The sequence below is a fragment of the Meleagris gallopavo genome, chromosome 5 (genome assembly GCF_905368555.1).
Source record: "Meleagris gallopavo chromosome 5, MGAL_WU_HG_1.1, whole genome shotgun sequence".
NCBI classification, from domain to species: Eukaryota; Metazoa; Chordata; class Aves; order Galliformes; family Phasianidae; genus Meleagris; species Meleagris gallopavo.
Window position 1 is genome coordinate 2,735,046 of NC_139408.1, and position 25,443 is coordinate 2,760,488.

General features: G+C 42.2%; 2 protein-coding genes across 15 annotated transcripts in view; one reads left to right on the top strand and one right to left on the bottom strand.

Annotated features, from left to right (window-relative positions):
- Positions 1-25,203, top strand: part of LOC146544208 (uncharacterized) — an 88,323-nt gene extending 63,120 nt beyond the window's left edge. For 7 of the 14 annotated variants that reach the window (XM_085223896.1, XM_085223899.1, XM_085223898.1 and 4 more), the window contains 4 exons: positions 6,804-6,861; positions 8,404-8,554; positions 16,501-16,627; positions 19,626-20,360. In XM_085223896.1, coding sequence (XP_085080022.1) covers positions 6,804-6,861; positions 8,404-8,554; positions 16,501-16,627; positions 19,626-19,715 — 426 coding nt within the window. In that variant the 3' untranslated portion in view covers positions 19,716-20,360. Of the gene's footprint in view, positions 1-6,803; positions 6,862-8,403; positions 8,555-9,429; positions 10,728-16,500; positions 16,628-17,635; positions 20,361-20,707; positions 21,102-21,706 lie in introns of those variants that run through there. The other 7 variants (XR_014883339.1, XR_014883340.1, XR_014883338.1 and 4 more) reach the window with 7 other exon arrangements.
- BBOX1 (gamma-butyrobetaine hydroxylase 1) overlaps positions 1-25,443 on the bottom strand; it is a 28,012-nt gene extending 2,569 nt beyond the window's left edge. Inside the window, exons 1-7 of the mRNA XM_085223890.1 lie at positions 25,198-25,443; positions 21,098-21,478; positions 20,354-20,468; positions 7,880-8,078; positions 4,000-4,105; positions 1,748-1,944; positions 887-1,053 (exon numbers count right to left, since the gene is read on the bottom strand). Of these exons, the coding sequence (XP_085080016.1) occupies positions 887-1,053; positions 1,748-1,944; positions 4,000-4,105; positions 7,880-8,078; positions 20,354-20,468; positions 21,098-21,478; positions 25,198-25,443 (1,411 nt within the window). The remainder of the gene's footprint in view (positions 1-886; positions 1,054-1,747; positions 1,945-3,999; positions 4,106-7,879; positions 8,079-20,353; positions 20,469-21,097; positions 21,479-25,197) is intronic.

The window sequence follows — 25,443 nt, forward strand, 5'->3', positions numbered from 1 at the left end:
TTTTCTCCCTTGTATGCTACCATTACGATAAATCTCTAATTAACTAACCTCACACTCTTTCTTTCCTCTTCTCCCTTCCCTCTACCACCATTTTGGAGCATTAATTGACAGTACTTTAAAGTACTTTGTTTTACCATTTATTATGTGATCTTATACATTATTTTTTTGTATGTGCAGAATAGGTAATAATTAATTTCCTCACAGGTATTTTAAAGCAAGTAGCATCACAGTGTGCGAGGCAGTCAGATACACTAAGGAGTTTACTTCTGTGACACTTTGTGAGAGGTGAGAGACTGTGCATATCTTTGTTTTATAGCTGGAGAACAAAGGAGCTGAGATTCAGGCCAAGCTAGTCCAAAACACGCTGACTTTTAAAGAACATTTGTGCAGCACGTTATTCACTCAGAACATAGCCCTGTACTCAGGCATTCAGTGTCTGTGCAAGGAAGATAGCTGAATTCTCTGCTGTGCGGTTCAGTCTCCCTCAGCATTGTGCATCTGTGGTTTCTGAGCTGTTCTGCAGCTCCTACAGCAGTTATGAAGGTCCAGCAATGTGGAGTGTTGCACATCAGATGAAGCAGAGGGATGAGGATGTGGTGAACTGGGATGGCCCAACAGCTGTGCAAGTATGTTTCCTACATGGCATGAGTTGTCATTCTCACAAGATAGACTACATTGCCCATCACAAACTGTGCTGTTTGTTTGTTTTTTTAAATAGTGAAGCAATGGCAGAAGAAACTGTGTAAGAATACAGCAGTGAAATAAAACAGGTGACAGAAGGGCTGAAATTTGCTCTCTGTGCCAGGGTAGAGCTAACAGTGCTAGAATGTTTTGACTTGTTAGGAAAAATGTGAAAAATCACTGCAAAGAGAAACAACTTACTGACCTGGTTTCAGCTTGAAAGTAAACTTGTGTTCTGTGCTGTTTAATAAATCATTGAATTCCTTTAGAGCTGCATAAAATGGCCTCACTTCTTCAGCTGGTATGTCAAACACTGTGTCTCTTGTTGCATTATTGAAATTGATGCGAACTGCTTGGCCTCTGTAATCCACACTGCAAAACAGATGAGGGAAGGAACAGAAACCTTTTGACGTGTCTAATGGATGACTGAACTCTCCTGTTGAAGTTTCAGTGTTTTTCTACATCTAAATTCAATTCTATGTCAAAGGACAAGTTCGCTTCCTTCATTCAAGATGATTATTGGGTAGGAAGTTGATAACTAGGGAAAGGAGTCATCAGAAAAAAAATGCAGACAGTTTCCACCAAAAAAAAAAAAATCAGTATTCTGTACACATTAATCATAGAGTCAAAGCTTTGAAATTCAGCAAAAGCTGAATTTGATCTTTTTATAGTGTGTAGTTCCTTAGTCTAAATGCTTCAAATTAGAACCTCTCTTTGGCATGGTACAGATGTGCAGACACACAGCACGGACTGGAACTTAGTAACAAGCCCAGCTGCTGTGGCTCCGTGCCTAGAAGTTACCCTAATGCCCACGAGTTCTTGCTAGTGGAAGGGAGACTGAATAAGGAAAACTATGCTGTAGTGTGACAAAGGAAAGAACAACAACATGCTGGCCAAAAAAAAAAAAACAAAAACCAAACCCACAACGAAGATGTACCCCCAGGCACAGTGAAGGCACCATTTCCCCACGAGGTGGCAGGAGCAGACCTACCAACACACGTTCCACCCTGCATGCATCAGCAATTTTAGTTTCCAAAGTAACTGCGTGAGAATGGAGGCCACTTACTCTATGATCCTTTGTTTACCCTGCACAGCAAAATCACAGTAGTCAACCCCAATGTCCGTGTAGTCTACAGCAGTAGAGGTCAGGATCTGATAAGCTTGCGGATTTTGGTGCTTCAGCTTGTTAGCTGCATGAAATCCATCTACAATTTCGCTCTCACCTCCTGTGGCTGTTTGTTTGATACAGTGGAGAAACTGAACCTGTAATGAATTAAGATCTCATTTCAAGAAGAATTAGCTTCTGTATTTAACATTAATTCTAATCCATTAGATTCTAATCCATTAGAATCAGTCACCTCATATCTGTGTGGTTTTTTTCCAAGCAAAACACTGAGTTTCAACCTGTAGCTTCATAGCACTCTGCAACCATTATCATGTAGGCAGAAAATTGAAGTACCATAATTGCATCCCCTCTGAGAGATCTTTTAACACTTGCAGCCTGTTATTATTTTCTGCAAGTCTCTGCTGTCAGTTCTTTCTCTCGAACTGCTTTTTGCTGCAGTCTCCCTCCTTATCTCTCCAAAGAGGATTACTTTGCTCTTGCATTGTGAGTTGTATGCTCACACAGGGGGAAAGGTGGCTTACAGATGGCAACAGGCCTAATATCTGTAATAAAATAGGATTGAGGAAGCTTAATTGCACTTCATAGTGAAATTGCCAAGGAGTAGGATGGAACAGGAACTCCCTGGGATGCTGACAAGTCAAGCATCATGCAAAGCATATTAATCTTTGCCAAACTAGACAATACACATCTGTCATGCAAACACAGCTACCCTTAAGAATGCAAAGCTAACAATGACCATGGAAGGGAAACATGGCCATGAACTATTTCTGAGACCAGTGGAAAGAAAAAATAAGAAACACTGGGGAGAGAGGAGCAGAGAACAGTCTGTCACAGCCTCCTGAAGTGCTGCACCCACAGCCCTTGAGGGAAGGACCAAGCAGCTGCTGGTGGACTCCATCAGCATAAAGCAGAAGGAAACGGCTCTGTCCAAGACTGGCAGACAGCCATTCCTCCTCTAATCTTCATTGGCTTGCAAAGGTTACAAATAGCTTATCCACATGATGGAGCAGCTTCCTGCCCTTCTGTCCACTGCCTTTGAATTCCGTCTTGTGAGCATATTTGAATGAAAAAGGTTTTGCCCTTTTACTCACATTTGGTAGCAGAGAAAGCCTTGGCACACAGAGACACTGAGCTAATTCACATCTGTGCTCAATTAACAAAGTACTGTTGTATGGGAACTGTTGAGTCAAGGCCTGAACCACTGATTGAGCACCTGGGGAAAGGACCTGGTCAGCCCTGGGAGCACAGGTGAAGACAATTCAGCTGTGTGACCAGAAGGGGTGGAGCCTGGCTCCATCTTTCTTAGGACCTCATTTAAGGGCTGACTGCCACTCTTTCTGGACATCCCTCCTTGGTGAAGCTTTCCCCTGTCATTCTAGAATCTTCTGATACAGCCAAGCAATCTTCCCTTCCCTTATAGCATCTCTCTACTGTTCCAGTCCTTTCATCATCTCACCTTTGTTGTAATGCTTTTCCCATTGTATTGATCAGTCCAATTGCTACAACTATTCTTAATCTTAATATTATGTTAATGAAGAGCATCTAAATGACTTTTACAGGCGATGTTAATCTTCATTTATATGTGGATAAACCACACTGACGTTTTAATTAGTGAAAAAAAAAAAATGATATGAAGTACTCTTGACAAATAAGAAAGGGAAACTGTAGGTATAGATGCAAACCTTTGCAGGTCTAACTTGTTCCTTCGCCCACATTTCTATTACTTTTCAGTTCTCTGATGAAGTGGACTGGGCTTTGCTGTGACAGGGATGGGGTGACCACCTATTTCCTGCAGTGGTTCAGCTTTACAGAGTGCCCCTTCCTGAAAGGAACATTCATGAACATTCAAGGAACATCTGGACGTTGTGTTGAGGGCTATGGTGTAGTAAGAACTATTGGTGATAGGTGGATGGTTGGATTGAATGATCTTGTAGGTCTTTTCCAACCTTGGTGTTTCTGTGATTCTTTGAAAGGGTGAAAACTTGTCTAACCTCAGCCAGTTTGCAGAAGGCAATACAGTATCTTAATCATTCTTCTCCCAATTGCTTCTCCTCTTGTCCTAAGATGTCACAATGCGACTGCAGCATCTAAACACCCAACTTGTTTGATATAATAAACAGTATCAAAAGCACATACCGGACCCTCGTGCTTTCCCCCTTTGCATTATGAAGAAGCTGGTAGGTTCACCTTACCCCAGGTGGATGCTGCAGGACAGGGTAGTCGGTGTGAAAGCACAGCTTCCCTGTTGTGTAAGCCACATTGTTGGCATCTGCTTTGTCCTGCACTTGCCAAGTCGGCCTGTACAATGAAAGGGCAAAGAGCAAACGTGTTGAACAATCAGCTAGTGCAAGGTGAGAGTGGGAAATCAGAGTAGAGGAGAGTTACTGCATCTGAATGTTACGAAAAGTTTTGTCATTTCACCCCCAAGTTAATGTTAAAGCTTCACAGTCTTGGAAAACACACTAACCTCCCCTTCCCCAGTGGGACTTTTCCTGATACTTGCAGACTTGCCACTGAAGGAAAAGCTTTCTAACTTCTTTTTCTCTCCTGCTCTGAGGGCTACCCCCTTTATTTGATTATATAGTTTGTGACTTAAATTTGACAAAACGTTCTAAGAAACTTTACTCACAACTGCAAAAAAAAAGTATAATCTTTGTTATACAACAAAGCCACGAATACATCACCTTGCAGCATAACCAAAATATGTTTCAAGTGATGTGCTGCACAGGAGTAATTAAGACCACGAATCACGTGTTAGGATTGTACAGAGTACATGCCTGAAGACAGCCCTCAACAAATGCATAGCAAGATCCCTGTCTATGTGTGTCACCATAAGCAGTCAGGAGCATAAATTACTTAAAAGAAAAATATAAAACTCATTCTATTTCCTATTTTAACTACTGTACACCACATATACTATGTGGAGTGTGCTCAAGTATTACTTCTTAATATTTAAAACAGAGGCTAAAGAACATGGAGACCAAAGTCATTTCATATACTCCACAAATGCTTTTCATTCATTGCAGGGGAGTTGGACTAGATGACTTTGGTCCCTTCCAACTCAAACAATTCTGCAATTCTACATAGGATTGCTGGAATGAGAATCATTTATAAGTCATTGTGATACCACCTTGCAAAAGAAGTCAGAGCTGTCCTGCTGCTATGCTTGGTAGGGAGCTGGTCCCTGGAAACCCTCCACATGTGGAGCTGCTGTCAAAGCTCATCACTGTCTGCAGCCAGCCATGGTCAAAAAGAGAAAGCAGTGCTAATAGGGAGCTGGGTGCTAAGCATGGAAAATAATCAGTTTCACTTTATCAGGGTATCAATGGCTCTGAACTCAGCCACACAGAGAGCTAGCAAGTGCAGGAAAAGTGAAAGAAAGAAAACAGGTAGTGTTAGAAAGCTCTCACCCTTAGAGAGAAGAGAGCAGTTGGAAAGGTTTATGACTTAGAAGTCACGGTTAAATTTCAACCTCAATTGCTTATACTGTTTGACTGAGCAGGAAATTTGGCACCAGGCAGGCATAGCAATTTTTTTTGGCATTAAGAGGCAATGTGAGCTCAGTCTCTCTGAGCAGAGAACTAGTGTGCCTGGCACATCTTTAGTTTTGGCAAATGGTTGCAGTAGGAACTGAAGCCACATTTAAATTGTCTGGCCTTGCACTTTATTAAGAACTGAGGTCTCATTCACAAAAGGTTTGGGACTATGGCAGCCAGAGCCCTCTGGGAGGTGTAAAGTGGGGCTGCCCAGAGAAGCTGTGAATGCCACATCCCTGGAGGTGCTCAAGGCCAGGATGGGGCAGCCTGCTCAGGTGGGTGGGAAGCAGCCTGTGGCAGAGGGTTGGAACTGGATGGTCTTTAAGGGCCCTTCCAACCCAAGCTTTTCTATGATTCTAATGACATTGTAGGGTAGCATGTACCAAGCGGACATTAGATGTGAAAAAATGCTTACATTTTTCCACTTGTCTGGGATATATCTGTTACTGTTACATTCCAGTAAGCATACATGGCCCTGCAGAGGTATGTTTTATTTGCCAAGCTGGACCAATCCAAATTCATCCCTTTTCTTTACAGTATTTGTTACGTCTTGCATTTGGGCACTGGTGAAATAGCAAGGGGATTAGCAACAGTTATTTTATTACAGTTCTAAAAATCTCTTTTTAGAACTGTCTGCCACAGTAATCTGTGAACTTTTTTTTTTTTTAAGAGAGGAAAAGACATAAAATGGCTCTAAGCCTGTTGTTAAGACTGGAAGCTCAGGAGAGTTTCTGCTACTGTGAGCAATGTCTGAGAACAGCACAACTGAGTATGGCACTAACTGCCTGAAAATTTAACAGGTTAAGTTAGGAGAAAAGATACCACAGGTAAAGCCTTCTCTCCTCTGTAGTATTTGAAGAGTGGATTCCAGATATACATGGCAAAAATTAAGCAACTGCTTTCTTAAAAAAGACTTGAAAAAAGCCAGCATCGCTACCCCCCAAAAATAAGCCAAAATAATAAAATTATTTTTTAAAAGACTTTAAAAAAGCAGGTCTGAAGAGTCATTTAAAGCCCATTTCATGAGCACCGTGTGTGCCAAGGTGTGTGTAAGCCTACAGCGAGGAGGAGATGTGGCTAACAGTTGCACAGCAAAATAGTTTGTGACTCTTTTGAGAAAGGTTAATGCTTTGCAGCCCAACTTTCTGTTTATGGTCTTTGTGATGAACAGCATGAAAATGAAGAAGGGAAGAAGGTTTAATCAACACCAACAGAAAATTTGATTTAAACAGTGAAAGCAGCTCTAACTCTTATTTGTCCAAATGGTGTGGACTGATGACCAATTTCCACCTTGGCCTGAAACAAGGGGAAGTATTTAGTAAACACTGTTCTTTATAATCATATTTGGTGAGAATCAGTGAGGTACACATCTAACTTTATGAAAGAGATGTAAAAAAAAAAAACTCTAACTGATGATACAATTAAATCTGAATCTTTTGTTGGCTTAACTTTCTTACTAGGATCACGTCAGAACAGAAACAGCAAGAAGTACCACTTTCATCATGGCACAAGTTTCAAGTAAGACCTGTGGTAGACTGCCAAGCAGAGAAGTGCCTGACATCAGGAATGCTTTTAACAGCAGAAAATGTTAACTAACACTAGGTGGGGTTTCCAAGTCAAGTAGGGAGTTCTGTTCCCATTGGCTTTAGTAGGATTGACATGACTGAATCCCAGCTAACTGAAATCTACTTTTCTTTCTGGCCCAGTAAGTAGAAAGGGGGAAGAAAAAAAGCCTCCGACTGCATAAAGGGGAAGAAAATCTCCCTAAGTTGAAGACTGCATGGAATGTGGTCCTTCTGGCAAAGGCTGACTTTTTATATTTCTACTTCTTTCTGTTTTAAGCCATTTTAGTCAAAGGAAGAGACATTGGCTACTGCCCTCATAGTTTACCTAGTTATTTTCTAAATGAGGTAGGTCCAAGTGAAGGACAAGACTTGTATATTTTTTTTATTATTATTATTATTATTATTTTTTTTTTTTTTTAAAATAGGGGAGAAGGGAGCTTTCAAATTGGAAAGCTCTAAATATTCTGGTTTTGGGGTCTATTCAGGCACGAGAAATAACTGTGCTTTAATATCTATCACCCCAGGAGCATACAGGGCTGGGATCTGTGCCCAGAGAGGCATGGGACATGCTGTGGAACTGGGTTCTGGATTTCAACCAGCCTGCATTTTACCTCTCCTCCTCAACGTGTTGTCCGTTCCTGGACAACACATTGACTGAAGTTAAGATGAGAACCTACTCCAGAAATCTTACCAAGGAAGGGGTAACTTAGGCCAAGCTGCAGAGTTCACTGTTGTTTGTGGATATAGCAATTTGGAAGAGGCCTTCTGCATAGCCTCATGGGGTACACAGTGCTGCCTTGTGGATCTGCTTGTGGCTTTTCAATAAGAATTGTCCTTGCATCTGCAAGCAAGGAAAAATTAATCCTGTTTTAATAAATTAACCCACAAGAGAGGTCCAGCGAGCTGAATTCAAATGCTCTGGAAGTAATTATATAGCTGGCAAAGCAAGGTTATTAAAAATCCCAACTCACCCATAAAAAGTGAGACGCAGGAAACCAATCCTGTGGCCAAGCTTCACCAACTCTCCCTGCCTTGTAGCAGCTCCTGTTAGCAGCACAACTCCCATCTTCTTCAGGGTGCACAGCCACTTGTAGGCACTCTCATCATTGTACATGATTTCTTCAAAAGGCATTTTGGGAAGCTGTAGGTCTGAGCCCCAGTACTGATGTTCTGAAAAGGAAGAAATAAAGAAGCAACTATTCAGCTATTCTAGCATTAGAGCATAGAACAGTCAAAGCATGAAGAGATTTTTATGCATTTGTGAAAATGCCCTTGGTCCTGCAGCCAACTTGCAGGGACCTGAACCCCAATCCTTAAGTTTTTCTAGACAAAAAATAATCTTCATGGTAAAGTGCAACAAAACTTTGCAGTGAAGAAGCAGATTTAAGTCAGAAGTTCACAGCACAGTACAGCAGAAGACATACACAGGTGTAACAGCTTAGAAGCTGAGTAACTACCTCAGATGCATCAGTGACTAACCAATTTTCTTTTGTAGGTTTGTCTCCACAAAGGCACATCCAGCCAGATGAAATCCTGCAGGATGGTGTCATTCTTCATCTTTTTCATATTTGGAGTGCACTGATGCTATTTCAGATGAGTGCCAGTAACAGCCCAAGATCATTTACAAATCCAAGGGATGCCAGGAGGTAAGGAAACCAATGTAAGGAAAGACTGAGCAATGAGCAGGAAGTTGGGTTCTGCCCATTCTCAAACAGCATTCATGAGAGCATAAAACAATGTAAGAGTTTTACCAGGGGGGCTGGACTTGATGGTCTCCTGAGTTCTCTTCCAACTCCTGCAATTCTGTGATTCCGTGATGCAAAATTCTTCCTGCTGGCTCATGTTCAGCTGAGCACTGACCAACACCCCCAAGTCAGTTTCCTCTGCACAGCTTTCCAGCCACTCTGCCTCAAGCCTGTAGTGATGCACTGTTCTTGTGTCCAAAGTGCACGTCCATGTCCAGAAAGGAGATGGACACAGACCTCCCAGTCATGGAACTTAGCATAACTCATAACTCCCTGCCTGACTTAAGTGGAGATGCCAAGACAAAGGTTTTCCATCTATCCCAAGATCTTAAGTGTGAGGGGCAGAAGGAACTCCTACCAGTAGTTCTAATGGGTAGCCTCCCTCCTGCATGGAGCAGGCTGCTTCAGCCTGTCTCAGTGCTGGAAGCACTCGGCTCCACTGGTGTGCCCCATGCTTACAGTTTCTTCACTTGCACTTCAAGTAGCTCTTCCTTCCCTGCCTCCTTTCTGCTGTAGGACAGAAACTCCATTCCTTCCACTTTGGTACTCCAAACTTCAGAGAACACTATGACTACAAGTCAGTCATCTTACCTCATAAACAGTGAGTAGCCCAAGAGCCCCTTTAAGCTCTCCTGCACGGCTGCATCTCCTTGTGATTAAAGATACCTCTCAAGGTTATGCCTGTGCAGAGAATCCTTACACCTTGATGTTCAAGACACTTTGCTGATACAGGTCCTCAGTAAATGACTAACAACCTGTTCTTTTTTTTTTTTAAGCTTTGCTAAGATCATATCTTAGACTGATTGTGACAAGAATTGCTGACCAATTCTGGGACTAGGAGAGGATCCAGCCACACTTAGGCTCCTTACCCCTGTGGTCCAAGGAGTTTAGGAAGCAAGGGGGTCCATTCTGAACCTTGTTACTCAACAGGAGGGCCCTGTATGTGTTTAACCCTACCCTCTATGCAGAACATCAAGCGTATCCAGCCATCTTGATTCTTGTTAATGTTGTGATTTAACAGCAACTTCTGTCAGTAAACATATTCCTGTTCTTCTGTGAAGAAAGAGTATAGAGCATTTGTTTCCATCTTCCACACCTCAACAGGAGATGGCATCTGCTCAGGATTGCTTCTCCAGGACATATAAGAAAATGTTGGGAAATCCTTCTCAAGATGATAATTAGAAGTAGTGGTAGCGGTAGCATTTACTTTCTCCCTTGTGCAATCACCCTGTCCTTTAAGAGACACAGATACTCACTGCTGGGACTGAATGGTCACCCAGCAGCACCAGGTTGCTATGGCTGTTCCCTATTGCTCCTAAAAAATGGAAGCAAATGAACCAAGTATAACCATGCAGTATGGCTAAGCACTTCCTAGATCTGTAACAACTGCAGTAGCAAAAGGCACTTGATAAACCAGCAAGGCATAAACACACAGAGGCTGGGCAAGCAGGAAGGCACAGATGGCTGCATGCTTCATGTACAGGAAGCAAGAACAAAACTCAACAAGAGTGCAACAAGAGCAAATGAGGGGTCCTCCTTTCCATTCAAGAGAAGAAGAAAACACCAACACAGAATGAAGGAAAACGAAGGAAGAACGGTGTACCACACCACTGGTTTCCTACCTCAACCAACACACAAAGTCCTGTACCTTGGAAGCTGTGCAAGCCACAGAGTATCAACACTCCTCTATTTTATACTCACAGATAATTTAGGATGAGTTTGCTGTGGACTACTTGTGTGCTGATGTGACGTATACAGTTAATAAGTGTCAATCCAATGAAGTGTTACTTTAAAACTTAAAACTGTGCTGATGTCTTTGGAACAATTGCTGAATCTGGGATTGCTCCATGGAAGGAGCAGTGTGCATACATACAGTTGTACCACGTGCACTTGGGACTTCTCTTTCCAAACCAGCTCAGCATCTCCCCAGCCTGCTTATCAAGTTGAAAGGTGCTGAGGGTACAGTGGTGGATACCAGTAGAGCGAGGAGCAGCATGGTGATACAGGGGGACTGCAGAGGGTGGCTTTGAAATGGGGCCACTGAGATCCTGCCAGACAGAAAGTGAGAAGACAGGAAATTAATCATGGAGCCCAAAGCACAGCTTCTCACCAGGATACTTTCTGGAGTCTGGCAGTCGTTTAAGCTGTTAACTTTAATTAAATTTGTCTGTGCTACTGGCACAAGGCACTGAAATCCACAATTGAGCATCATATTTTGTACTTAGCTACTGGTGATTTTCTCCCCTAGTTGAAACGATTGAGGAGAACATGCCCAAGTACTGCACAGTATGTGCCACAGAACCACCCTGCTCTTCTGTTTATTTGCTTCTTCACTCAGAGTTTAAAATAGCCACCTGAAATGGCTGCCTGCACACCTGAAAGAAAGCTGCTGTGTAGACTCACTCATAATTATAGTGAAAGAAATCAAGCGAGAAAACACTGTTAGTAGATTAATACTGAAATAATTACAGGTTTGCTGGCATAAGTAAATCTCATGTTAGGGCACAGCTTCTATCAAATGAGCTTGTAAGAAAGAACCATTAGTAAATTGCTCTCCCTTGTTTCACCCATCCACATATCTCACACACACCATACGTACCCACAGCTCCAATACTGAAAGAATGGTTAATAAGTGCTGCTACAATTTCCTCCGAAATCTGTTTGTGATGCAAGACTGTTTTCAATTGCTTAAAACTCCAACAAAATATTATCTCCAGACTACAGACTTTTCCCCCAGCCTCTTTTTTTCCCCCTCTCTAAATGATCAGAAATAGTGTACATATCATGCTGAAATGCAACCAGTGCCATCTGCATTGCTACAACCTGCACCTGCCTCTCGCTGGTCACTAGATGGACCTGGTCTGTTGCACCTGTCCTTGATGCTGCTTTTGTGGTCACGCTGCTCTGAATCCTAATGTACAGAAATTAACAGTAACTGTCACTGGACAGCAAACACACATTGCTTAGCAACCTTTATAGACAACCCAGGATGGCATAATGTTCTCTTCGATTCTGTCTGATGGCTGCAGTGCTGGAGTTGTCCTGGCTTGGCTGCTTAGAGGAGCGAAGGTGCTGCAGTGATGGAGATGTCCCAGATTCTTTTGTAGAAACTGCAGTTCTTACATCTTTCAGTCCTTTTGTGGACTATTCATAATTGTGGAAGTTGACTGCAAAATGAGGTAATGAGGTGAGATCTGTCAGCTCAACAGGAAAAGCAGTGCCAGCCACAGACACCACTCAGACCCACCTGGCCACATGCTTGAGGTGACTGTGGGCACAGATGTCAGTGCAGGCTGATTTCTTTCTCTCCTGTGCAAAAGACCTATTTCAGACTGTCTGTCTCCATGCTCTTTTCTTACTGATTTCATAGACTAGAATCATAGAATCACAGAATGGTTTGAGTTGGAAGGGACCCTTAAAGACCCAACTCCCCTGCAATGAACAGGGATACCTACAGCTCCATCAGGTGCTCAAAGCCCCATCCAGCCTGACCTTGAATGTCTCCAAGGATGGGGCATCCACCACATCTCTGGGCAAATTTCCATTTGTAAGTCGCATAAACTGTCCAGTTACTTGGTTTGTATGCACAAACACATCTTCAAACCAAAGATGTTGCACAGCAATGGGTGAACAGGACAAAGATGCCCTCTTACTTTTTGTTTCACAGACATCTTGGCTATTTTATTACAAAACTTTCTAGAGACTGGTTTAATGGCAAGTACTCTTAAATCAGAGCCCTGTTCTTACAACTAAGACATTACTGATTTCTCTTGCTTCGTTTGAAGCCGATAATTCATTAGAGATTGCACAACAAAACACAAATAGATTTTCAAGTATTTAACAAAAATAATTGTTTTAAATCCCCACCCAGCTTACTCAGCACTTTCACCAACATCCACTTACGTTGTCTGATCATCAATCAGAAATGATACCACAGAAAAATGCAGACTGCATCCTTTACAAACCCCCCCCTCCCCAACTCTGTTTGCTGTCCAGCTCCTTTGGCACTGATAACAACCACTACAAACCCTAAGAGCAGCCTGCAGCATGGGAGCTCTGGGGGATTTCACCTGGTCACGGAGGGAGAACCTGCACTGCAAAGAAATGGAACAGGGCATTATGCAAGGTGCTCATAAAAATGTGAACCACGGTGCAACAGCTGCAAAGTCTACAAATTTCCAACCACTCCTATTCCCTACTCGCTCTGGCTTAGGCTGGTTAGAGATCATCACGTGTACCCCAGTAATAAGCTGCTCACATGGGCCATCATTTGTGCTCCATCCCACGTTTCAAAGAAGCTGCAGTATGACTGACAAGCTGTTGGATCTCACAACATGCTCACAGAATGAAGGAAGTGCAATCCCTGAGGAGACACATAGTCTCACCTCATTAAATTCCTCCGTGAGGCCGCTCCACAGCCAGCCGATCACTGCTCCACTGTGCTTCACTCAATACACACCTTTTCACACATTTTGGAGGACTGAGAAAAAAATAAAATATAAATGTTTTCCTTTTTCCTCTATTAAAGCTTATGCAATTTAAATAGCTGTAGGTACGCCATGCGAACTGCCAAGAATAACCTCTGAAAGACAAATTTAGTTTTCCGTGCTCGTGCAGGTAAATATCCACGTGCAAACTAATGGAATATTTGAGTTTTAACTTTTCCTTTCTGGTCTTGCCTGCTGTACCTCATCTTCCTTAAATAAAAGGAGAGTATTATTATATCAGGGAATATACCAAAAGATTTCCCCTCACTTTGGAGAACAAACACATGCAGATGGAATTTAACTGCAGCTCCAAGCGCTGCTGGCTTCTCTGCATACAGGAACTGCAGTGTGTTCCCTTTCAAAGTCCCCATGCTCACCGTGTTGCTGCAAGTTCCACCTCATGGTAGCACGCTCCTTTTGCAGCCAGCAGACATGGGTTCGAGGGCATGTTTTAAATCCTACCTCACATTTCAGAAAAGAAAGACTCTAAGATCCCTGCCCTGCAGCAGCCTGTTACTGCAGCCAAAAGCTTAGTATTTCAGCTACTGCAGGAGTAAGCTCTCCCCCTGGACATTTCCTCCCACTGTATTGTGCAATGACACTGTGGTAAAAGTGCCAAAAGCTGAAAATGTACTGTGTACAGCTCCAAGTTCCACTTAATCCTTGGGAAATGTATGGAACGCAGCAGCAGCTGGTATCTGAGACAAAAAAGTCATCTAGTGCAGCTTGCAAAGTTATTATAACAAATATTCCCTTACTTCATGATCTTTGATTCAACTTGAAACTTTCAGTACTTTATCTGAACTCCAATTTTTGCCTATTCTGAAAAGAATTAAGTATTTTCATACACGTACACATGCATTTTTTCACAGCACATGCATGCAAACCACAAGCATGGCAAACGTGGTTGTTTTTCTTCCTTTTTCCTTTTCTTTAATTTCTTAAATTCTTAATTTCTTAGATGTTTCTAGACCACAGAGCTTTTCCAAGGCAACATGTTGCTTCTGTAGCTCTTTTTAATGCACGGTGCCCAAGCAGGTACAGTGCTCTAGAAGCTTTACTCCATGAAACAGAGCAGAAGGGCTCCTTCATCTCTGGTCAGATTTCTCTTTGGACTCCACTGACTTTGAGCCAGCCTGTTGGCATGGATAGAACCAACCCACTCAGCTGGTGGCTTATTTCCCTACCTCAGAGTCCAACAGCTGCTGAGCTGCAGCATCTTCAAAGGAAACTGCCACAACTGTGGGTGCTTCAAAATATGAAGGAAATGGACTGTGGAGAGTTGCCAAGCTCATATTCTTTTGCTGCACTGTTGCTGGAGAGCAAGTACTAAGCTCAGTGAATGCTTTAAAGTTGTTTTTTTTTTTTTTTTTTTTTAAGATGTTTTCACTATTTGTCCTATTTGTGATGAAAATTTAAGGTTGTAACCCACATCCTTCAACACTTACAGTTGGTCCCTGCTTGGTACCATCAGCAAATTCAGTGCAGCCTTTTCATTCCATCACAGTCATTGAGAAAAATAAGCAAAAGTGCTTCAGAAAGCACAGAGCTTCGCAAAACCTACCTTGATTTATCACCTAATCTCAAATCATTACAGATACTCTGGTTATTCTTCAAATAGGCCACATTTCCTTAGCATATTTATGATAATTTCATGAGCATGTATCAAATGATTACTGCATTTAATGCTAAATACCTAAAGAAAATTAGGAAAATAATCAAAAGCAAGAGCAAACTCATATTTAGAGCATAAACCAAACCAATGGTCCTTGCAGGACTGCATAAAAAATTTCACCAAAGCTAGAAAAAACATCTTCAAGTCCTGTATCCAAGTCATTGATGAAAACACTAAAGACAGCTGGCCCTGAAAAGGAGCTCTGTGGAATCCCATTACTGACTGGCTGCCAGCCTGACGTAACAGCAGTTCCTATAAACCTTTGTGCTCGACTCATCAACCAGTTGTTCACCCATCACATTATATTTTTGTCTAGCTGAATGCTGGAAATGCCGTTCAGAAAAACACTGTGAGAAACAGTTTTGCTGAAATCCAAAACAATTACATCATCTGGTTTCCACTGGTCAACGAGCTCAGTAACCTTGTCAAAAAAGGAGATTATAATGATGTGTAGCAGAGAGTTTTGTACAGCCTTATTAATCTTTATGTTTTACATATTAGTTACTGTGGTGGTTTCTTTTTGTTTCTTTTTTTTCCAGAGAGGTCTTAGGGCTTAATTAAAATACATTGATGCTAGGTTTAATCCTTCCTGTAGCTGCTGTAGACCTGGGGCTAATTTCTAACACTTCTTTCTGACACAAGCATGGACTAACTTTACATGATGTTTATTTGCCTGAAAAATAGTAAAGAACTTCCTCTCATGACTGGCCCCAGAGACATCACAGCCACTTAAGTAAAACAGTGTACTTAAGAGGTGTTCAAGGCCAGGTTGGATGGGGCCCCGGGCAGCCTGGGCTGGTATTAAATGTGGAGGTTGGTGGCCATGCATGTGGCAGGGGGTTGGAGATTCACAATCCTTGAGGTCCCTTCCAACCCTGGCCATTCTGTGATTCTGAGCACCTGATCGAGCTGTGGCTGTCCTTGTTCACTGCAGAGTTGGACCTGATAGGCTTTAAAGGTCTCCTCCAACCCAAATGATTCTCTGATTCTAATTCCAGTAGGAGGAGGAGAGACAAATAGTAGGTTGACACTAAAAGCAGCGATATATGTGAAGACCTCCTTCCTCATCAGACCCACACAGAAGGATGATGTGCTGTCAAATATTTATAACTTGGCAAATTAGCAGGTTTATAACTCTTTGGGAAAGAGAGAGGAAAACACAAGAAAATGAAAAACAATCCAATACACAAAGATATTCATGTTCTTCTACCACTACTTCCTGGTGGGAACTGATCCCACTCATGTTCCTTATTATTTTATCATGTCAGCATAGCATACTTTTTTTCCCCACTACGTAAGTACAGTTAATAATAGTTTCCATTGTATTCCAGCAGAAATTTAAGAACATAAGCTTTTAAAAACTAAGGAGTAAGAAAGAGAGCAGTGAGCCATTAGCATTTGGACAGCCTTAGTTCTCACTTGCAAAGCACTGCTGCAGTTGCCATATCAAAAATCTCCATGTTTACAACTGCAGCTGAATAATTCACAAAGAATAAAAGCAAAGGTCTCGCAGAATTATTTTTCTTGACCAATTGCACTGTAACTAAGAAAACCCCACATCTACGTGCTTTTCAAAGTGTGAAGAATGAACTGCCTTTGAGAGAATTAGTCACCACGTCTTCCAACTTCAGAATAGCAATTTTGGGGAAAGGAAAAAAAAGAATCCCATTTCTTGATCATTCCAGATTAGCCACAAAGGCTCTAAATGAGAAGTCTCCACAAAATGAGATTATAGCCTTTGCCCAATTTCTGCAGACAGCACGCGTGCATCAACAAACACCTGGAATTACTCAGCATTTAAGCTGTGGCATGGTGAGTACCAACTGGCAAGCTTAGAACCTTTTACTGGAGAATAATAAATTCATATGCTTGTTTTTCAGTTTAAAACAACTAAAATGTTTTTAAAATGTATTTAGTACTCTAAGAGTAGCTGGATAGAAAAATCTGGAACTTTCTGAGATTTAAACACCTGAATTAAGTCAGAGTTATTTTCCCCCTTCTTTTTAGACCCACAGTGTCTACTAATGGAAACAAAACAAATGATATGAAATTACTTGGAGTTGTGTGGTACAACGCCTTCAAAAATACATTCTCTTTTTTATAAACAGGAAGAATTGAGTTGAGAGGTAATCTCTTCAGGGGAGGTTCAGGTTGGATATGAGAAAAAAATTTCTTCTCTTAAAGAGCAGTGAGGCACTGGCACAGGCTGCCCAGTGGGTTGGTGGAGTCACTGTCCCTGGAGGTGCTTAAGGAAATAAAGAACATGGAGTCAAGGCACTGATAGATGTGGTCAATGGGCATGGGCTGGAGTTGGACCAGATGATCTCAGTGGTCTTTTCCAACCTTAATGATCCTAACAGTTTACAGTGACCTTCCTCAAAAGACTATATACCTGACTGTGGGTGTCAACAGACTCCTTGATAAATCTTATCACTGTGAAGCCTTGGGAGACTGGAATTAAGACAAAGAGCAAAGGGAGTCAGAGGATAAACAGGAGGTTGTTTTGTATGCACTGTTAATCTTGTCACAATTGATAAACCTTTCCTCCTTTATTACTGTTGTTTGGGAGAAGTTAGGGCCAATTAACTGTTACAGGAACTTATTGCTTGTAAGTGGGTGGTATATAAGATGTATGTTGAATACAATAAAGAGATCTATTCTGATGTTACAAGAAACTGAGAGAGCTCTCCAACTCGACTGAGCACTGACACCTGATGAAAATGCATCTCAGAAACAACTGGGAGGAGAGTTTCTAGGGACAGCTGGTTACTTTTAGAATAAATTTCATGTGAAAATTTTGGGTTTTTTTTTTTCCTCCAGAGAAGAAAGAAATGGCATTAGTTATTGGAATGGATCCACAATGTAACTAAATGACAGGAAAAAGAAAAGAAATGATTGCACTGGCACAATTGCCAGCATCTGTAACAAAACAAATCTTTTAGTAAAGCAGACATAACTCTTTCAGAAAATGCATTTTATATTTGTCTGATTAGCATAGGCACCACTGACAGATGCACGTAAGTTAGAGGTCTGTGTGTATACATGTCTGTATTTAAGTGGTGTTGCAAGCTCCAAGACCTAACCACAGGTGATGCACAGGCTTGCCTACAGGCTGTAATATTTGTGCTTCTCAAAATGTGCTAGCAATTACAGCTCTGAAACTGACAAAGCCACAAACGACCAAAGCAAAGCAACTAAGAACCAGCTGACATATTGAAATTAAAATTCTGGAAGGTTGCACTGTTATTAGCCGCATAGCAAAACGAAGAACAACTGTAAAACAAAGCACAGACAAGTGCACATCCTCTGGTTTCGACTGCTTGTGCCAGCACACTGCTTTCTCCAGCAAATCAGCTATTGAGGAGGAAAAAAAAAGGGAGCAGCAGCCTTGACAATGTCAGCAATGAAGGTTAACCACTAACTAGAGCACTCTGGTGAGCCTGCTCTTGTATTTGTTGAACCAGCACAGAGGGCTGCCATTTCAGATCATCGTCTGTAATGCTATACTGCTAGGATATGATCAACTACTTAAGAGCATGTCATTTGCAGTGTTGTAGCTGCAGGGACCAGAAGGAAGCTGATTTTCAGCTTACCCCAGTACACAAGGAGAAGCTGGTCTCAAACAGCCAGCAAATTCACATGCCTTAGAAATGCAGCCTTCCTTACAAATGAAACCTGAGAAATGCTGGAAGAAGCAACCTGTCATAAGGAGCCAGGTCTTTCCCAGAATTATGAAGAAGAGCACATTGACACTACTAAGCAAGGCCAAAGTTAATGTAGTTACTCAATGTAACTTTTGCAAACATATTTCCTCAGATCACCGAATTTGCAAAGGAGTGTCCAAAGAATAAAAGTATCTTCACTGCATATTTTTCTGGACTGCTGCACTGAAGAGAAGCTGTAGCAAAAGGGAGAAGCCTCCAAAAGAAGCCTGTTATTTAGATCCTGAAAGTAATCACAGTGTAAATGTGGCAAGTCATGTCTGGTTAGGTTTTGTAACAGAGGCAAAAAGAAGCATTGTATCTGAAATACTGCAATCTTGATTACTGATACATTTGGTAATAACAAGACATCTGGATGAATTTTTCTGAGCATCTGAGCATGAATTAGAGCAACATTTGACTTACAACGTTCCCCCCAAAACGCTACACAATGTCTTGCTAGCTTCCACAGCATCTTCACTTCTCCAAAAAACAACTCAGAACCTGAGAAATCAAGTCTAGCAGTTTCCCTGTACTAGGTTTGCATCTTCATCACGCTCACTCTGGGAACACGCCCAAGCCTCCAACTTAGTAAACACCATCGTTTATTCTTGCCAAGGCAAAAATAGACATCAACTTTTATATCAATCACCAGGGGAAAAAAGTTCCACTCTGAAACTAGTAAACAACTGTTACATGATCTACTGAAATGAATGGAAATATTACTCATCAGCAGAAGCCTTACGCTAGTTACAAAAGGTTGAATCTGGATAACTGACTTTTGTTTAGGAGAATGAGAGCTAGGAGCTAAGGAAGATGTAACCTGCAGAAACCAGCACCCTAACTGCCAAGCAAAGCTCAAGAAGCAGATGATACTTATGGTTTTGTATTTTTGCATTTATAGTCTTTCAAGAAAAAATAAAAATCATTTTCCTTTGTTAGGAAAAAAAAAACAAGACAAAAAAAAGAGCATAAACAGATTGGCCTTTTGCTGAGGAAACCAATAGCTGGATTTGAATATCTCACCATCAATCTGCCTCTTCTTTCCTTTACTAGGATAAGACCTTATTTCAGCAGATAAAATCTTAGCTCTGAATACTTTTCCACAGCTTTCTGCAGCAGCAGAACTCACAGGAACACCGTCAAGGCGAACTGCAGAAATCTGGCAAGTTTTCACACATTTCACACTCCCAGTGTGAAAGACTGCTGAAGAAAGAAGAAATGAGGATGTGCATCATGGCAAGCCTACTGATTTCATAATCATTCATTCAAAAGGGTGAGTGATGTGTAACCATAGCTCGTACTGCCTGTGCTACAATGCCAGTTGCACAAAATTCTTCATTTCCAGAAGGCAGCCTGCTACACAGGAGGTACAGGAGACAGAGCAAACAACCAGAACTTCAGCACAAGGCACTGGTAAGCTACACAGTTACTTTTTAACCAAAAGCCATGGAAAGGGGAAAAATATTTCAGTTACTAACTTCCTTGCAATTTGAAACAACACACATTGGCCTTATCACACAGAACACCACTGCTCCACAGGACTCATTTTTAGGCCTCCAAACCTTATCTGAAAGGAAACAGCTTTTAGGAAAGCGAACACAGCCCAAGCAGCAGAACATCTCCCTTCCTGCAAGTGGGCTGGGACAGAGCAGAGCTCTTGGCCCACAGTCCAGAGATCAGAAGAGGTGAAAGGGCAAATGTGATCCCAGAAACTGTTCCTGCTTCAGCTGGATAGGCTTGGTCCTCACACAGAGACTCTCTATCTAGATAGGGTCTGCAGCGCCAGACCACGCGTGTCTGAAAGGTGTGTGACACACGTGGGTTTAATTCCTACCTGGTAAAAATAAATCTTCTCTCATTTCTGCTCTGGCTGCTTCAGAGAAGCATCGTTTTTTCAACCACTCAGCTTCATATTCACTTGTGTGTTCGTCGGGCCACGTGATAGATATCTTGTGAAATAAAAAGAAACGTAACGTTAGGAAAAAAAATAGAAATGATAGAAATTGCAATGTTTAAATCAGTAATATCACAGCTTCCACGTAATGTAACTGCAAACAATTAATGAAAATCCAACCTGAACAGCATCCAAATTCCGATGCCTTTTATAGATGTTCATTTTCACATGAGCACATGACCTAATTTGCTATTTTCTGTGGGCTGCTGTCACTGCGTGTACTTTGCCTAACAGGAACTGGGAAGCTGGCACATTCCATTGAGGGGAACACTTCACTACAACTCAGAAGAGCAAATCTGCCTTTCAAAAAACAGGACAAGAAAGACGTATGAAAAAAGTAAATGTTAAGAGACAAACTGTTCAGAAGTTTTGAGACTTTTTTCCTTTTCAAGTAAATAGATGTATAAAAATCAAAATGACATACAAAGTTGCTATACGTGTCAGAAAACGTTAAAATTTACAGAAAGGTCAGTTCCTGTTTCACCTTGCTCAACCAACCTCCCCTTTTCATGAACAGATGCTAATATAGATGGATAGATATAGACGCAGAAGCTGGGCCAGCGCTGAACGTTGGGTTATGCTTTCTACGGTATCTTTTCTATAGATTAAGATCATCATCCTTACCTTTCTCCTGTCTGTCAGAGTGACTTCCTTGGCCACGATGTCAACATCCAGGTCCTCGAAGAGCAGCTTGCGGGCCTTGGCAGAGTGCAGGAAGCAGTGTGGGCACTGGCAGTTGTCCCGCAGCCAGACGCAGGGGTAGCAGCTCTCACTTCCATCCTCCCACTGCACGCGGACGAGGTGTTCCGCATCTGGAGCCTCCACTTTCCGTATCCCCGCGCTCATGTAGCCCGTGTAGGTCCTCCGTGCTGTCCCCCACCAGCAGCACTGCAGGTTTGCAGCCCCAGCAAGCAGGCGCCGGGTCACGGGGTGGACTTTGGTCCCCAGAAGGACACGAGCTGCCAGCCTCCACATGCTGACCTTGGTCGGGTCGCGGCGGTGTTCCTGCAGTACCACAGAGAGCAGATTATTATTTAGGGAGCAACTGTATCAGAAGGAGCACTTTAAGGCTATTCTCCCCACTTCCTTCTAGCTAAGTATTTAGGAATACCCATCGTCTTGTTTATGGCTTTTGAGACGCAGAGGATGTATTCAGACCCGTTTGTCCAAAAATCCCTGCGTTTAGCAGAGCTTCGGCTGGATTCACCAACTTGTTCATCCTTGTTCCCGCAGCCGTTTGATACTTACAGCATAAAGGTCCCTTCGTAAGACACTCGGAGACAAGTTCCACAAACCTAACATACGTACTACTGCCGAGCTACTGAGGTTTCCACTAGTTCAGAGCTGAGCAACTCAAATTAACTGTACGCTGTGCTGAAGAAAGATGGTGCATCCAAATCTTAAATCAGAAGCAAAGTTCTGGTTTAACACTTTCCTCGGGCTCCTGGCAAATCAGTAAGTAATCCTATTTGTTTTTAACAGGAAGTTTAGCCATTTCAAAGTTTGTATATCTACTCCTAATTTGTTCAGTGTTTTGTTGTTTTTTTTTTTTCCCCTGCTGTTTTGGTTCTTACACAAATATTGATGCCTGGTTGCAACCAAAGCCTTCCCCATGTCCTTACGCAGGGAATCTCTCTTTAGATTCAGTATCTTTACACACTAAGATGTAGAAGAGCTGTCAAAGGATTCCAACTAGCATATTGAACCATAGGGTCCAATAGTATAGGACCCTAGGGTCTCCTTTTGTTTTTACTTCATTTGATTGAGTACAGCAAAGCACAAAATTGATTTCTGCTTCTTTTTCTTTGGGCATAGCAGTCCCAGAAGAATCCCATTAATTACCAACTTTCACTTGCAATTCAATCCAAGGAACAGCTTTGTGCACACAGATTCAAACCTCTTTTATCCAAAAATGGGTTTGTATCCAGACTGAATATATATTTCCTTCTCTCCATATGTATGTATATAAAACATACACACATCCATATGTAAATACAGGTACTGCTTTAGTAACTGCTTGGGATAAGACCATGAGAACAGGATTCCATTTTTGAAGTTGAAGGCTACCAGGAAGCTCTTCTGGCTTACCTGAGGTGGGGAAATTCTGAGAACAAGATGTTTTTCATTATGTGAAACATCCATTTAATGAGTTCCTCACGTAGTTCATCTACAGTGTATTTCTTTCATACATGCATTACACCCAGAAGAGTTCACTCATGTCAGTTCACAAGGCTTGCCAAATAATTTAAGTATCATGCGCATGCTTAGCGTTGAACCTGACAACCCACTAAATTGCTTTAATCATTTGAAGCTCAATGTAAAAAAAATAATTAAGCCTTTAATTTCTAAAAGTCTTTCAAGGAAGACTCATCATCAAGTCTAAAACACTATAATAAGCTTGACAGATTCAAAGGGTATCCAAGCTTCTAGTATTCTACATTCAGTTAAGAAATCTAAACTTGTTTCTAAGAAACTCCTTAGGAAAAAAAAAATAGAACACGATGTTGGATTTTTTAAATTATTATTATTATTTTTAATGACAAGGAATTAAGGTGGGTTTACTGTCTACCTGTCACAGAAGTTGCTTAACTGCTATTTGTTCTCCTGGCAATGGATCTCTCACAAAACACATCTCAAGCAGAATTCTAAGTCAGAGACATATAGTTTTGTAAATGCTCTGGAATGAAGGGTCAACTTTAAAAAAAAAAAAAAAAACAGATGCAACCAATCCTGCCAGACACAATTTCTAGTTAAAGTAAGAGTAATAAAACTTCTGGAAGGTATGGAGGTGAGGAACACATGATTTATGTTACACTGGGGAAGGCTGTAAGTCAAATGGGAACTCCCAGTTTTGCTTGGATGCAAGAAATGAGTACGGCCGGGTTCATCTTGCCAAACTTTAGACATGTATCAGAGTCACCTGCACCTGAACATCACAGGCACCACCTGCAACACCCATAAATAATGCACTCATTTAGATCCCAGCTCAACTGACCTATTGAGAAACCTGCATTAGGATGAGGAGAATTGAACTCTTATTTCTCTCCACCAACTAAGGAAAATCTCTGCAATTAGCTCTGATGTGGATGTTACAGTGCCCATGTTCACACTCACCACCACGTTTCATGGCAGTAATCTCATGATTAGCTGCTGCTCCTGTTCACAGACCAGTGCTGCTGTGCAGAATCCACTGTGTGTGGATGGTAGCAGCCCTATCTTTAGGGCCACGCAGAGAAAGCCTGAGCTGCTGTCATTGCTACCCCACATCCCAAGTGACTTCAGCTTTTGGCATCATCAGTCTAATCTATTCTGAATCACAAAGAACTCTCTTGAAATACTTCCAGTCCTAGCAACCAGACCCGGAGCAGCCAGCCACTGCACCCAAACGGAGGGGAGGCTCTTTTTCACTGACAGCAGCAGAAGCCTTCAACATTTAGGGTAGGAAACAACTCCACTGCGTACTTCATGGCCTTTTTAGTACGCCGATCTACACTGTCCATTGTTACTCTGCCCCAAGACTTTGGGCCTATCCAGATCTTTGGTTTGTGCCTATTTATTGAAATCAGTGGAGTAGCACCTGCACGACACCACTGTTAACTAGGAGGCTTCAGGGCTATTTGGTTGCTAGCTACATAAGAGAAAGCCATGAAAATTATTACAGCAAAAAGATTTCCCCAGTGCCAAAAATATTTCTAAAATATTCAGCAGTGTTAGCATTACACTTCTGTTTCTGCCTTCAGTGTAAAGCAACTGTTTGGGTTAGCCACCTATGGAGAGAAATCCCGTAACAACAAAAAGCCTGCTTACTGTTTTCCTCAAGTTTGTCATAACATAGCATCACTATTAAAATGAAAACCCAGATGATAACGATTAAAAATATGTGCTACAGCATGCCCTCTTGGAGTGTTTATCTTCTCAGACACACAAATTAAATCAATACGTAAGTCTAGTTTTTGTCCCATACTGCTTCAGAGAAAAGTGAGTAGCCCCCACCCATGGTAGATGATCTCACACCAGTAACCACTGAGCTACACTACTGTTTTCCCAGTAGCTAAGGCACAGTGCTAAGTGCTGGATAAATACATCTTCATGTCTTAAAAGCCTTGGAGCTCAAGGCACAAAGCAAGCTGCAGGTAAACAAACCCTGTGCTGGTGATTCCAGGGCAGAAATGGGAAAAGCACACCTCTTATTCCAGGAGGCTATTGATGATGCTTAACGGATCTCCCACCATATAGATTGTGCTCATGAGTTAGTTCAAGTGTTTTTTTTTTTTTGTTTTTTTTTTTTTTTTAATTTATTGACTATTGTTCAGAGGGTTTCAAACGGTTTAAAACAAAAAAAAAAAAAAGGAAGTCAATTTGATGCTAATGCAGGCTGAACTACAAGCTCAGGGAGCTTCTATCCCCCTTCACCTCCAACCCTTCAGGCTCACTTAAGCACGTGCTTCCGTTTTACACTGGAAACCGCGTTCTGCACTAAATGAGAAGCAGAGCTTCGCCTGAAGTCATTTATCAGTGTGCCCCGACCACAGCCAGAAGAGCAATTAATAACAGAAGAACACAAAGGGAGCGCTCTGCATCCCAGCTCCCTGCATTTCCCTGCCTAGGAGGCACCAACGTAGCGCTCTCTCCACTCTCAATTAACACGCGATCGACACCGTTTTAAAAACAAATGCCGTGAGTCACACGAAAGCAAAGCGCACCATAAAGGAAAGCAAACCTACGTTTACATGCTGCACACGGAGAGCCAAGCAGAGACGCAGCTCGCACGGCTTCCCATCGACGAAGCGGCTCCCGGTCACGCTCCGCCTTCCAGCTCCGGCGGCCCGCAGGCCCCGCGCCCCCCCGGCCTTGCGTAGAGCCCGGCCCCGGCTTCCCCTGCCCGCGGCGGGGCGCTGCCGACTCACCGCTCCCGGGGGCGGGGAAGGGAGCCGCAGGCCCGGGCTGCGCCTCAGAGCCAGGTGACTCAT